The sequence below is a fragment of the Pocillopora verrucosa genome, chromosome 6 (assembly GCF_036669915.1).
Source record: "Pocillopora verrucosa isolate sample1 chromosome 6, ASM3666991v2, whole genome shotgun sequence".
NCBI classification, from domain to species: domain Eukaryota; kingdom Metazoa; phylum Cnidaria; class Anthozoa; order Scleractinia; family Pocilloporidae; genus Pocillopora; species Pocillopora verrucosa.
Window position 1 is genome coordinate 17246063 of NC_089317.1, and position 14492 is coordinate 17260554.

A 14492-nucleotide genomic window follows, 5' to 3' on the forward strand; every position below is an offset into this window, starting at 1 on the left:
CTTTATCTTTCATGTATTAATTTTTATGATGTTATTACCTCAATTTCAGGTTTCGGGAGGAACTTGGTGTGTTTGACGAGATGGAACTTACCCCGAGCACGTTAGAAGTGGTGGAACCGTACCTAAAGAAACCTCACTTCATTGGCGATTATCTTGAGAAGAAAACCAGTAACCCTGCAGTTGGATCCCTGTTACAATGGGTCAGAGGAGTAGTCAGGTAAAAGCCAGACACTACAGTGATACCAAATCGTGCATTTACGGTTTTTCTTGAGTAATTTTCAAGATCCTGGCTACCGGAATATAATTTGTCAATATGAAGACGAGTGCGGCAATTTTGTGTGAACCTTGCTGAACTTGGTATCACGTTGCGTATGAAATTGATGACAGATAAATCTTTAAACGTGATATCTTGAAGGAAGAGTCGAGCTTTGAAAACACGAATGCACATTTTGATTAGCAGGTAATTTAGTATTAACAACTGGGTTGAAAACGTAAATTAGCCACCGTAAAGGGTAAAAAAGCTGACGTTTCGAGCGTTAGCCCTTCGTCAGAGCGCTTTGACGAAGGGCTAACGCTCGAAACGTCAGCTTTTTTACCCTTTACGGTGGCTAATTTACGTTTTCAACCCAGTTGTTAATACTAAATTACCTGCGATACTCTCCCACCGACGCAGCACCACAGTTTCTTTAGAAACTTACCCCTTTACACATATTGATTAAGGATGATTAAAGATATGTTATGAAAATAGGGATGAAATAGATTTAACAAGGGTCACATCATGAGGTGGCTCTTAGTCCATTCGTCTCAGATCGAATTATTGAAAGTAGTTGTTTTAGTTGTCAAGGGAAAAAACCAGCAAAAACTCCCCTGGAGTAAGGCCGAAAGGTAACAACAACTCACCCCACATATGAACCCGTGACGGACCCAAGAGTCGATCCCTGGGCATAGGTGTCAGAGATCAACGCTTCTTGTGCCGTGCCGTATGCCTGAGTTGCCTTCTCACTCTTATTTCCGTCGATTTCGCGCCTTGGTCAACTCTTCACTGATTGTAGATTGCTTTTTGACACTTCCTTTTCCTTTCAAGATACCATCGGATGATGCAGTCCAAAGTCAAACCGCTTCACGCGAAAGTGTCTGAAACGTCCTCTGCAGTTGAGCTCGCTGTGGGAAAATTGTCCTCTATGGAGAGTAAACTGAAGGACCTTGAAGAACGCTTAAGATCTCTGGCCTTAGCTTACGAGGAGGCGTCCATTGACAAGTGCCGGCAGTACGAGCTCACAGAGACTTTGGACTCGCAGCTGTCCCAAGCAGCTTACTTTGAAGAGGTGAGCTAATTAAATAAACATAATTATATCATGTTTTTGTTGTTATGTTAAACTGTGTTGCCAAACATGAATAACTGTATTACGTTTATTGGTTTGAACTGCTATTTACTTCTTATAGAAATTTGCTTAGTATTAAGCTCGAGCTGGGCCTAAATTTGTCAGATGCTCTACCAACTGAGCCTTAAGGAAATCCTTAGCGAGCAAGGTCTCATACAAGGCTCAAATGTGACAAGCGCACGACATACTCTAAGTATCACCTATTTGTTGGGGAATAGTTTTTTGTTTCTGGAAGATACACTATGGCTTAAAGCAAAGTCCTTTTAGCTCTTTTGGCGGTGTTTGTCTAACATAGAAGCCATCCTTAAGCGGTTTTCTTTATTCACAAGGTGCTCTCAAGTGGTCGTCAAAAATGGCTGCAGCTCCTCGAATCCATCAACACACGTGTAGCGGCTGTTGCAGGTGGCGTGGCCATGGCAGCTGCGTTTGCCACCTACTTAGGCCCCTACTCGTTCAATTTCCGCCGAGATATGTTGACAGTGCACTGGCCCCAGTGTTTGGACGAGCGGGGTGTGATGTTGGTTGTGGACAGCAGTAGTCCGCATGGCGGTGCAGAAATGTTCATGATGGAGCAGTTACGGACCGTGCGAAGCGCTAAAATGACTGAAGGCGGACAGGAAACAGCTGAAGCGCAGCTACAGGAAAATGCAGAAGACGAAGGAAAGGAACAGGAAAATGAAAATAATGGTAAAATATAGGTTAACTTTCTCTCCAACAAGGCAAATCTAAACGTCGCGACACTTCACAACAAAAAAATTATTTTTCAAAGGGCACCTTGATTTCTCCTGGAATCAACTTGTGCCTATTGCTATAACTGGAGCAACTCTAATACACACACAAATAGGTTACTTTGGGATGTAAATTGCTAAAAATCCTGGAAAGGGGACAAAGCTGTCGGAGGAGTTCAACCCGATTGTATGGAAAAACAATTTTAATTGATTGGTAAAGTAGAATTTTTGGCCCGAGGACCTAGCGCCACCCCGCCAAGCCGCCTTACTGAGTCATAAGAATCCTGTTGTGTTTTTTAATAGGTGAGAATACAAACGATACTCAACCAGAAAGTGACCACGAAAGACCACACAGCGCAGAAATAGAAAAGCAAGACGTAGAACAAAGCGAGAAAGAGGACAGTGGACCGCAAGCGCAACAAGAAGGCGAATCAGAGGAGTACATGATGTCTGTCGGTAGAGATCAAGCTTTGCGTCGAACAAAATTAACAGAATATGATTCATTTGTTTTAGCTGTGCTCAAGCTTTTATTGGGCGAAAATCATGTGCGGAGGCTAGTCACTAAAGGAATGGGACCAAGAAAAATCGAGAATGCGGTCTTGTCTAAGTCGTCATGGCAACGTGTCCCTCTGCTCGTGGACCCTTACGATAAGGGACTTGAGCTGATTAGGATCATCGAGGATGGGGAGAACTTGCTGGAGATTGATTTGGCAGAGAGGTATGCAAACAGAATTTAGTTTGAGAATGTGAAAAGCAAGAACATCTTATACAAGGAATTCCCTTGGCCCAGTAGTGGTCGAATTGCATAAAGTAACTCAGATTATATTTTGTAAATACGTTCAATTTTTCAGTATTCGCTGGAACAAAGGGTATACTTTAAATCCTCGCAGTTTAAAGAAGTTAAGTTTTCGATCTTTAATTTCATAGTCACGTTATATTTCCGTACTAGTAGCGGGTCGCTATATAAACTTTTAAAGTATTTTGTGCACGAATGAATCACCCAAAATGGTTGGCTTTCTTACCGTCAAACAGATACATTTGTAGAGGATTGCAATGAAGCCCTAACGTGGAAGCTTATGCTTTGCCTATTGATTATCAGTCGTTTTTTCCCCCCTTTAGTGATCCTTCTGCGATTCTGAAGATTGAAAAGGCGATAACAAGTGGTACAGCCCTGGTGTTGTATAATATCGATGGCGATATTGACTCGCTGTTCATGCCTCTTATTTATCACAACACTACATCTATCAGTGAAGAGACAGAAAAAGGTTTGACATAGTCTCATGTTTGGTACTTGTGCTTTGCATTTAGAGAATTTTTCAGTTTTTCTAAACCGTGATTTGTTCTTGGTGTGGTTTCTTTAAGTACTAGATCCTAGCCGTGAGAACACATCGTTTCATTAGAAATATATGGTTTTTCTTTTGGACGAGATATCCATAGTTTGGTAGTGTAATCGTAGTGCACTCTCTAGTGTTGATAAAATGTAATTAATATCCACCACCTAAAAGGAATGTAGATTTCACAGCACAATAACCAACCAACAAAGGTATGCAATACACATATCCGAGTTTCCATAGCCTCTGTTTGAAAAGGAACGCAAGGAAAAAGCCTCCAATATGGAAATAATTAAAATTCGTCGTTCTCATCCAAACGAAACTCATTTTCACACGGAAGGTTTTGCTCTGGGCCTCCTTTTGAAAAGAAGGGTTTTTATATCCCGGTTTATAATATTTACTTGGTGCATTTTGAATTTTTTCTTCTTGTTCTTTCCTGATATTTTTCAGCCTGATATCCTTTAAATGAATTTCGAAGTTTTAACTTCAAGTGAAATGAATTATTTGAAATAATTCATTTCACTTGCTTGCTTCCAGCTTTTCAGATGGTAAAGTTCGGTTCCCGTCGCGTCATGTGTCACCCGGAGTTCCGCTTATACCTGGTATCCAGATCCTCTCGACCGGCCTTCAGCACGGAAGTGTCTTCAATCACGACTATGGTGAACTTGCGCTTGGACGGGGAGGCCTTAGCCGAGGAGATCCGGATCGAGGCTTTTCACCGCGTACAGCCTGAACTTTACGTTGAGAGCCGCAAAAGCTTGATGGTAATGATGGAGTTGTTGAGGCTACTAGAGAACATCGATGGCAAGTTGATGGGGCTAGTCACAGAACGGCAAGGGACAGACATATGGGAGGAAACTGAGATCATAGCTGAACTGGTCAAATGTAGGAGTGAGGTGAGTGTTAGTTTTGGCTTGTTAGACTGGGCACCATAGCGTGTGGGCAAGTGTGTGCTAAAGCAGCCGCTTTGTTACTTTCATTAGGAGTGCTTTTCTGGAAGAATAGTCCATTTTATCGGTGTAAGCTTTTAAGAGAGCTGAGGATCGCACAAAACTTTAATTTCATACGTAGCTTTGTGCGTTTCCTTTGATAAACTCTCTCAAAATTGAAATCGCATTGAGTCGCATCAAATTAAAGGCATTATGGGTTACAAACAGATAACATTTTGACTTCAGTTACGTGCTTCCTTTTGTCGCTCCAGGTTGCTCAACGTCTGACTCATACCTTAAACAACTTTAACAGACTTAAGAGTCTGCGCGAACTTTTCCAACCGCTGGCCAAGCGTGCGGTGATGATGTTCTCCTTGTTGAGCTCCCTGTCCAGTGTACAACATGAGTACCGCTTTTCCCTGGGGTACTTCCTGTCCCTGTTCCGCTCGGCAATCGGACGGGATGTGGAGCCATCCAAAGAGAGACTGGAATACGAATCGGACGATGAAGAAACCAAAGGAACTAAGGAAGAATCACGAACTGCCGTATTGATCAAGGCAATTGAAACGGAAGGAACAGACACACCTGTCCAGGGTATGTCGTGCTTCTCAAAACGTTCACTCAAAGCTAGAGTTAAACGAAGTTATCATCATCATTATTTTTTATTTGCCCTTTTAACAGTTTCAATGGGAAAGGTCACCTCACACGCAACAATATATTTTAAAAAATATCAGTCCTGCGAATGTGCTGCTTGGCCAATTCAGTGATAATTTAAGTAAAAACTCTTGCATTTTTGTCTTACAACTAAAAAGACTTGACGAACGAGTGACCGAAACAGAAAGAGAGTACTTTATTTTTAGGACCTTAGTAGAAAATTGTGAGTTGCTTGAGATTGGTACGATACAAATTCGTTCGTTAATTACTGGCTGTTCGGTGAATTTAGAATCTTAGAATTTTACGAAGTTGTTGAAACTGTTATCTTTACAATGTACCAATATTATTATGGGGACAAGTGATACATTGATTGTGACTAATAGGGAAACCACTCAAAGTAATCTAAGGAAGACATCGTATCTGAAGGCTTTCCTTCTCTTGGTGAGCACAGGGTTGAATATTTCGAAGTAATTCCATTTCAAGTTCAGATTGATACTAAAATATGTTCGTTTATTGGCAAAGGCAAAAGAGGTAAATTTGCTCCTAAGCTCTTGCGGCAAGAGTATTACAAATTACTTATTAATTTCTTTCACTCCATAGGTGAAGGAGAGCGAAGTTCTTCTCGTAAGAGATTACGGAAGCGAATGTCTGTTGTCCTGCCAGCTGAAGTACAGCTGCCTTCTCCTGGCGTAGAATATACAGCACTCAGTTCCGAACAGAGTGATCAGCTCACGGACTCACTCAGTCAGTCATTTTATCGCCATGTTAGCAGGTAATAGTTCTTGTAAGCGGCAAATTACTAAAAATAAATGGACATTCGCGAAGATTCTTCTATCACGTTGCAAAACGGAAGATTTTTAAGAAATGGTTGATTCAAACTTGTAAACTTTGTAGAAAATTCTCCCTTATTTTTTTCATTTGTTCCCCAATTTCGAAAAAGAGCAGGAATAAAGAAGTTACAATGATAACTTTGTTGGTATTTTCTCTCTCAGGAGCATAGACCAAGATCACCGTCTTTTGTTCGCCTCTTTGCTCACTCTCTACAAAATGGAAAAACGTGCTGAAGGCGGACCAACACAACAAGAAATCTCACTCCTACTCTCAGGTAAGACCATATGGAACGTCTCTTACCAGGATCTCACTCCTAAACTAACCTCCCCGTCCCCTTCTATTTTTAGGCACGATTCCATCCCCAGTCCCTGCACTATCAGACTTCGATCCCACTCTCCTTCAACCGAGCTGGATCCCGAAAGAGTCCTGGGAGCTGGTTCTTGCCGTCTCTAGTCTTAAGGGTCCTTTGGATGGTATCTGTACTCACATTGCGTCTAAGCCTGGCCCATGGAGGGACTGGTACGAAAACGAGCGGCCTGAGACGAGGCAGCTGCCTATAGAAACTGGAGACACAGACGACGCCACTTCCTTGAGTGCAATTCATAAACTGTTGATGATTCGCTGCTTGCGATCCGACAGATTTGAGCGTGCTATGCGTATACTTGTGGAGAGTGAAGTTGGAGACTTGATGGAGAGAGCTCTTCCGAATTTTGATGAAGTCCTTTCCAGTATTAAGCACTCGATTCCAGTTTTTGTACTGATGCCAGACCACTCGACCGTGAATACGCCGTTCATGATTTCTCCAGTCGACAGCATACGGCGGATGGCCGAGGTAACACTCGTTATACTGATTGTGATGGCTGTGTCAATTGAGGTGCTGTGGTTCTCTTTCGTTCGGTGGTTCAAACTAGTCGGTTTTTTTACTTTCCTATGTCTTAATGCATTATCGAATGCTGGAAGAAAGGGAATACTATCCTAGAGGCTTTCGAAAAGTTTCGATGAAGAATTTAATATGAAACACGACAAACCCATAGTACCCAAGCTTTTCCAGATTGATTGGAGGACATTTTCCTAGTGGAAGGTTTTCGTTCAAATGGCACGTCTGCGACTCATCCAAAAAACTACTCCAACAAAAGCGAAACACTTTCGCGAATTTATGAAGAATCAGTGGACACGAAGAAAAAAAAAATCATACTCATTTTTTTGGTTTTCTTTTTTTAGTAACTGTTTCATTGTCAACTTTCAATGCCACCGCTTAAAACAGGATTACAACAGTGTTTATCGCGTTGCTCCCATTGCATTCTTTACTTTACTCTTAACAAACCTGACAGAGCTAAGGAAACTTTAACTGTCAAAAGGTGCGGACTAAACGCAGAGACCCACTGTAGGGACCCGTCGTTATTTATCGCTCGTTGGGGTGGTGGAGGATTCTAAAGGGGATCACAGGTCTTCAGGGGCAATAGAGGGGTGATCAGTCGTCGCCAAGAGAGTGTAAAGGGGGGCCATAAACAATTTGTTTCCAATGAGGGGAGGGGGGGGGGTTGTACGAGTATTACAGAGCCTTAGAGGGGATCAGGTAAATTTTATCGTAATGCAACCAAAAGCTTCTAAATTCACCCCCACCCCGGTGGCAAATAATTACTGGTTCCTTAGCTAAGAGGGTTTCAACTTGATTCTTTAATAACTTACGGTCGATTTAAACACGTTCTTAACTCCACCAGAGAAACTACAGCTGTCCCTGTAACGAACAAAACTTCTCGCCTTTTAATATTTCAGGCTCACAATGTGCAGTGTCAGCAGATATCTGTGGGACATGGACAGGAAGAAAGCATTGATGTTGCCTTAGCAACCGCCGTCCGGACTGATACGTGGTTGGTGATTGAGAACCTTCAACTGGCTTCCCGCCACTGGTTAGAGCAACTCTACAATCGTCTTTCCAGACTTCAGTTACAAGCGGGTGCGTTGAATTTTTAACGTAGATCTCACGACCTTTGATATAGAAACACTACACCTGCTAAACGCAGCGTTTAAGATATCCAATGTACCTTAAGAGAAGTACATTGATTCTTGTAATCATGTAGCTTGTGTCTTCTGACAATGTTTTGAAGAAATTTCTTACTTTCAAGGTAACTGCAATTTGATCTCTAAGACGTTAAAGGAAGTAACCCTCTGACAGCAACCCTGTTTGATTATCTCTTTCTTCTCTCTTCAGAGACGTCTTCCGCTCCGTCCCAATGGCGAATTTTCCTTCTCTGTGAGCCCGCGGATCACTTACCAGTGGGACTTCTGTTGTTCTCGCACCAGTTGGCCTGGGACGTGGTCCAAAGAGAAGTTCCTGTGTATCAGCCCCTGGCATCTACCGGCCTGGACTTGAAGAAAGTCATCACCTCAACACTTGAGGTATGGTGAAAAATTTCTCATATACACAAAGCATTATACAAAGATCGTTTGCTGAATATTTTTTAAACTTGTCTGTGTTTTTTTTAATTTTTTTAATTTTTATTTTAACAGGCCGTTCCTCAGGCCTATTGGGAACAAGCTCGTGACCAGTCCCTCGCAGTTCGTTCAACTCTGTTTGGTCTGTGCGTCAATCACAGCGCTCTGCTCATGCGCCATCAGCTGGGAACGCGAGCATCCAGCCGACGATATCCTATTTCAACACGTGATTTACTGACGTCGTTTGAGATGGTGATTGGTTGGGCCAAAAAGGAAGAGGGTTTAAGAGCGTCACAGTCGAAGGCGCTTTCAGATGTCATATCCAGGGTAAGATTTTGGGAATTATTAAACAATTCGAAACCTATCGATGAGGACTTTCTTTCAACGCGAATCTGGTATTAAGTCAACTCCCAGTCTAAGAAATGAATCATAAGTTTTGTATTGAAACTGTTATGCAGCGTCGGCTGGTTTGAGGAATACTTCAATTCATGGGACAGATAATAAAGGTTATTTAAATGCTGCAACGAGCTGATATTTTAAACATTCGCCATGTACTTGAACAATCGCTAACGTTCGTAACACGAGCTAATGTGCTACTGAATTAGCTACAGCGGTATAGTCACCTTCATGAGTATAGAGGGGTGTGGTGAAAAGGGTGCGAAACCTGATGAAATACTAGGCGCGGAAGGAGAGGAATGAATGTACTCTATTCTCAATTTAGAATTGCTCGAATGCTTCCATCCTTGTAGGGAATTTATGGCGGGAAAATTACAGACACATGGGATCGTCGTTTCGTGGAAATCCTGACCCGACAAGTGATAAGCGAGACTGCTCTTCAACAGCACTCTTCGCTCACCTTGGGTTCAATTAGCCTGCCAGTGCCACCAACTAATGTGGACCCGACCGATTACAGCAAATGGTTCCGTGAGAAGACTGAGTCCGAAGACACAGATATAAGCGCTGTAAAGGCCCTGGGGCTGAATATCAGTGTAGAGCGGGAATACAATGAAGCGCGGTGAGTTAAGTTTCGAGAACGATCAGTGTTTGATTTCAGATTATTTTAATCAGTACATACTTAAACTCCCTCAGGATGAGAAAAAGGGGAATGGTCTTTACAGTTGAGCTCATTTATCAACGAAGTCATAAAAAATATCTGTATCCAAGAATAAGTGCTCATATTTTCAATTTATGAAAAGAAAAGGAATTCAGCTGTGAATTGGGTTTTGCTGATATGTTAGCGTGCCTGCAAACTTTCTTTTCAAAATACGATACGATGGTTTTCGCCACACTAACGTTCCCCTGTTGCATTAGTAATATGGGCTGCTTCCTGCGCATCGTTCCTTTGAAAGTTATTACCTTGAAATGCTTAGATTCTTTTCTTACTGAATTTACAGTGCCTCGGAATTTATTTGCAAATTAGACAAGCTGTACAGAGACATCAACAACACTACTGCGCTTTCTCTGGAATCCGTATCGGACAACAAAGTCGACATGCCTCGCTTGCGTGCTTCAATGGACATGTGTCTTGAACAGCTCCCAACGTTACTAAACATCGAAGGCGAGGGAGCCATGCCTGTCACTCAACTTCTTCCTCGCGTGCTGTCTCAGCTGCGAGCTTTGTCAGTTTACTCAGAGTCTGGCAGTGGTATTGGGAGCGAAGAAAATTTATCAGAGTCTATGAGCTACGTATTACTGAAGGTACAATTATGTGATTTTTATTTTTGCACTATGATGATGTAAATGAGGATGGTAAATGTCAAGCATGGCGACTTTGGTGAAAGATGATGTTGTTCAGTGAATGATACAGGGATAATCGAAAAAAAAGAACCCCCAGTGTTACCAGCAGGAGTCGAACCTAGGACCTTCCTGTTTATTGTTTTGGATACCCTACCACTGCGTCAGAGGAGACTCTTGGGAGGCCAGGACGCTTAACCAGGTTGTATTTGCGCAATAATGATGGAAATGAAGATTCTAAATGATAAGCCACGGGAAAAGGTTTTGATGGTGGTTGCGTTTTAGGCTCACAAACAATAATTTTGGTAATGGGAACCTCCACTCACGGATTATCTGAATAGGAGTGGACCTTAACGATGGTAACCAATACAAAGGTTACAACAGGATTTTTTCAGGCGGAACCAAAGTCGTGTTGCAAGGCCATGAACTAAAAATAAAACGGTTGCGTTGTCTGGTTACAACATATGAATATGAAAATTCGTCACTTAATATTCTCTTTTTCTTCTCAGGAATGCCAATGGTTTAACTGCCTTCTTTATCACATTCGACACTCTTTGCAAATTCTGGAGCATTGTGTGTTGGGAGGGTCACCAGCAATCCCAACTTACCTGGCACGCATTGTTGACGCGCTTCAACAGGATATGGTGCCTAGTGATTGGTTGCATCCGCATGCTCAGCCTTCCCCTCACAGTTTAATATCTTGGCTCAAAGGTAATGCATGCGCCTCTTCTTTCTTTTTTTCCTTTTTTTTTCCCACAGTTCCAGTTTCCACTAAGTATGCATTTTCCATTGACTCCCCCTATCCTAACACCCTCACAACAGTATGTATACTCTCCATGGGGCGTGGACTGGTTATTCAAGGTGGGCGATTGTTGAAAGTTATGGATGTGCGCTTCTGTGAGAAAATAAGGTGTACCACCTAGATGTCAATTTGATAAGACATCAGAAACTCTTGTTATCTTTTCTTAATCTGAAAGGAGTGTATCGCAGCGAAAAAGGGAAAAATACAAATCAGACTTTGGAACAAAATCTGAAGTAAACGTTAAAATAAAAAGAAATTCAGAAGTTCTTCTCAAGTAGAATCTTCAATTTTTTTCGGTAATTTTGAGAGTTTTCTCCGTAAAATCGGTGAGAGACACCTATGTAAAAAGGATAAGAAGGAAGAATTTCGACTAAAATTTTTCCATCCAAACAGATTTTAATCGTCGCCACAAGCAGCTTAATGAATGGGTGCGACGTGGCGTTGTTCCAAATCCAAACTCGGAGCCTTTGGTTGGGCGTGGTCAGCTGACCTCTGTCTGGCTTGGTGGCCTGGCCAATCCGGCAGCACTGGTAACATCATTAAAACACGAGAAGGCTGCGATGGTTGGATGTAGAGTGGACGAGGTAAAGTTGTACCTTTTTTTTTTTCCTAAGCGATCGAGAGTATCATTCAGTTAAACATTGTTACGATGGGAGTAATTCGCGTTGGGATAGTCACAAGAAAAAGTTCTACCATAATCACTATAGAGATGTTTTACGAAAGCTGTATGGAAGTCTAATGGATGAATCCTTCGCCGATGTCCCTGGCTTGTCCTGATTATTATTTTCAAAGCTTGACAGGAAGTGAGGAGAAAAGGAGTTGAGGGTGGGAAGGGAGGGGAGGGAGGGGGAGAGTGGAGGAGAGAGAGTTACCTATTGCGCCACCGATCACAAATGAAACGGAAGGGGCATTCCTAAATTTTAGTCTGAGGTGATCCAGAACCACTTGGTGTTTAGTACTTGCGTTGTATTTTTATCGTTGACAACAGATCACAGTTATGTGCTATTATAAATGTATTGATAATAAGGGAAACTAAATATAAATTTCAATATATTTCCCATATCATACGGAATCTGATTCTGTTGTTGTCTTTTCTTATGGATGATTGTAAAGATAATATCTCTGTGTTTGTATTCATATTTACCACAAATTTTGGTGAATCTTTCAAAGGTGGAACTTCGTTGTTCTTTGGCAAAGTCCTACTTGTCGCGTGACGACAGAAAAGATGAGACCGAGCAAGGCCTGGTCATTAGTGGGCTGTATATTGAGGGTGCGTCTCTGGACCTCGATAGAGAATGCCTCGTAGAACCGACGTAAGTTTTGTTAGTTTTAGTATTACCATCCGGCTCCTTGGAAAATAGACAGTTTTTTCTTCAGAGTCGATACTGCCTTTGTTGTGAAAGAAGACAAACGTTTTATTCGTGAAAATTGATGTCACAAGTTAACTATCCAATCAATTCAAAGGTTTGTTTAACGACCGATTACTGCTGTTTTCCTCTTTGCTATCAGGTCAGCAATATCACAACTACCAGACCTCTTTGTTTCTACTGTCATTCGTGAGGATGAGGAAGAGCCTCTATCCGATGAGAGGAACGAGGCAGAAAAAACGGAAATCTACCACTGCCCAGTGTTTATGAATAGGGTAAGTGTTGGCTTAATTCTTGTTCAAAACTTTAGCTTTAAATATCAAGAGCGCATTTTGTGCGCGTGATATGTTTGTGCTGAAAAGGGAAGCCTTGAAGACTACTGTTGTTAGTTGCAATAGCTGATGTTTCGACTGCAGGGTGCCCACAAAATTTCTGTGGGTCCCCAGTGGTTTCTATGACTTGTGCGTAAGTCATTCTTAGAGTTAAGCAAAGAGTTGTTGATCCGTCGTGATGGGATTAGTCAGCGTCGGTAAAGTTAGGTCGTTCTGTTTAGTTTGATGTTATGTTAGGGTCTTGAATGAGTCCGGTTCAAGCCATGTGCGCTATTATATATGATCACATAAGCACATTGTAGTTTCCTTGTATTTTCGGGCTTTATATTTTGCGGTCGAATATCTTGGTTGTAACTTTCATTGTATCTAAACCATACCTAATCAACATATCTCTTGTCTCTTTTCCCCAAGGCTCGGCAGTGCTGTTCAGTGACTTTACCCATCAAATGTTCCCACACCGCGGAACATTGGATCCTAGCTGGAGTCGCCATCGTGTTAGATCCAGGCAACTCAACAAGCTCTTGGAAACTGGTGCCGAGCAATTCTAAGCCTGAGTGACTTCCAGAATACTTAAGCGTTGACTTAGTGTTACCTAACGCTTTTCTGTAAAGATTGTAAAGATTGTTTCAGTCTTCAAGAAGACAGTACAAATTATGCGCCTTTTTCACCGTTAACTTGTAAGTAATCAAAGAACCTCTTACGTAAAAACAAGAGTTTATGAAAATTTTCCAATGTAAATATCCTTTATAGATATGAGTATGCGTGTTCTTTCAACCTGTCCCGTCCCATTGTCGCCAATTTTCAAGTATTTGATTCGCGTATTGCTATTTGAACTGTAAGTTGCTGCAACATACTTTAGAAGTGTCAACAACAATTTCTCGAAACATTATGCTTCAACTTGCCATACGCAGAATGATACGGTGCGAGAAATATTTGAACTGACCCAATGTCGCAGAGAAAGTTGATTGAAAGATATGTCTTTAGACACTCCCTTCATTATTTATTCACTTTGTGTTACTCAATTTTGTAACGCTAAGACATCGGGAATCGTCGTAACAAGTTCAAGCGATACTTTAGCACTTTGTTACAGTTTAATGGAAAACTTGTTCGGAAAATGCTTTTTTTGTACTTTCTGAATCTACACCGCAAAATTATGCGTACATTTATTTGAGTTTTTCTTGCGTACTTGGCTTTGTGATAAAGTTTAACGAACTTCCCTAATTATACATTCTTGTATAGTAACACATTGTCATAACATGGACATACAGTTATTTTTCTAAATAAAGAGGTTTGCATTCTATACAAGTGTTTGTTTTTTGATTAAAATTTCCCATGGTGTGGCAGAAGATTGAGGACGTGTCTTTTCCAAAACCATCATCCACCTGCTTGTATACATTGGCGCAAAAATCAGATATTGCTGTTTTTGATCAGTTCATTCCTTTCGTATTTCCAAATGAGCAGGAGACCAAGAAGGACAACTTTTTCTCGTGATCATCTACGTTGGCACCGCAGGTAAACGAATATTTCTTTCACCATCAGAGCGATGAATACCACAACAAACAATACAAAACTCATCTTCTGATAAATGGATTCTTGTACTGGCAGATCACGTGGTGATTACCCGGCCGTAAAACAATGCTCATCAAACTCGGTGTCACGTGATGCAACAGATCCTCGTGCCAATCAGGTGCACCATCTATGACTTCCGCCGAATAATGGACGGCGCATTTCCAGTAAGGATGATACGTCACTTTAAGAAGAAGGTGCTCGGGAAAGTCTGAAAAAAAGCAAAATGACAAGAAACTTGAGGATACATGAGTTAATGCCGTCTTATTTCGACGTACCCACATGAGGGGAACTTTATGTTCATTTCAATTAAATTAAATCATGTTTTTACCAGAAATGATGAGTCAACTGCCTTGGACGAAACCACGACTTAATACCATACACACCCTATTTAATCTTT

At 41.5% G+C, this 14492-nt stretch overlaps 1 protein-coding gene across 2 annotated transcripts in view; it reads left to right on the top strand.

The window, feature by feature from the left end:
• The window catches only part of LOC131775104 (uncharacterized), a 52053-nt gene extending 38236 nt beyond the window's left edge, over positions 1-13817 (top strand). For both annotated transcript variants that reach the window (XM_066169247.1, XM_066169248.1), the window contains exons 66-85: positions 50-217; positions 1085-1325; positions 1712-2069; positions 2414-2828; positions 3230-3375; positions 3979-4337; positions 4643-4964; positions 5625-5796; positions 6017-6129; positions 6203-6687; positions 7632-7812; positions 8068-8255; positions 8367-8618; positions 9041-9306; positions 9686-9989; positions 10535-10736; positions 11221-11411; positions 11998-12140; positions 12337-12469; positions 12938-13817. In XM_066169247.1, the coding sequence (XP_066025344.1) occupies positions 50-217; positions 1085-1325; positions 1712-2069; positions 2414-2828; positions 3230-3375; positions 3979-4337; positions 4643-4964; positions 5625-5796; positions 6017-6129; positions 6203-6687; positions 7632-7812; positions 8068-8255; positions 8367-8618; positions 9041-9306; positions 9686-9989; positions 10535-10736; positions 11221-11411; positions 11998-12140; positions 12337-12469; positions 12938-13084 (4786 nt within the window). In that variant the 3' untranslated portion in view covers positions 13085-13817. The remainder of the gene's footprint in view (positions 1-49; positions 218-1084; positions 1326-1711; positions 2070-2413; positions 2829-3229; positions 3376-3978; positions 4338-4642; positions 4965-5624; positions 5797-6016; positions 6130-6202; positions 6688-7631; positions 7813-8067; positions 8256-8366; positions 8619-9040; positions 9307-9685; positions 9990-10534; positions 10737-11220; positions 11412-11997; positions 12141-12336; positions 12470-12937) is intronic.
• Positions 13818-14492: the final 675 nt, after the last annotated feature.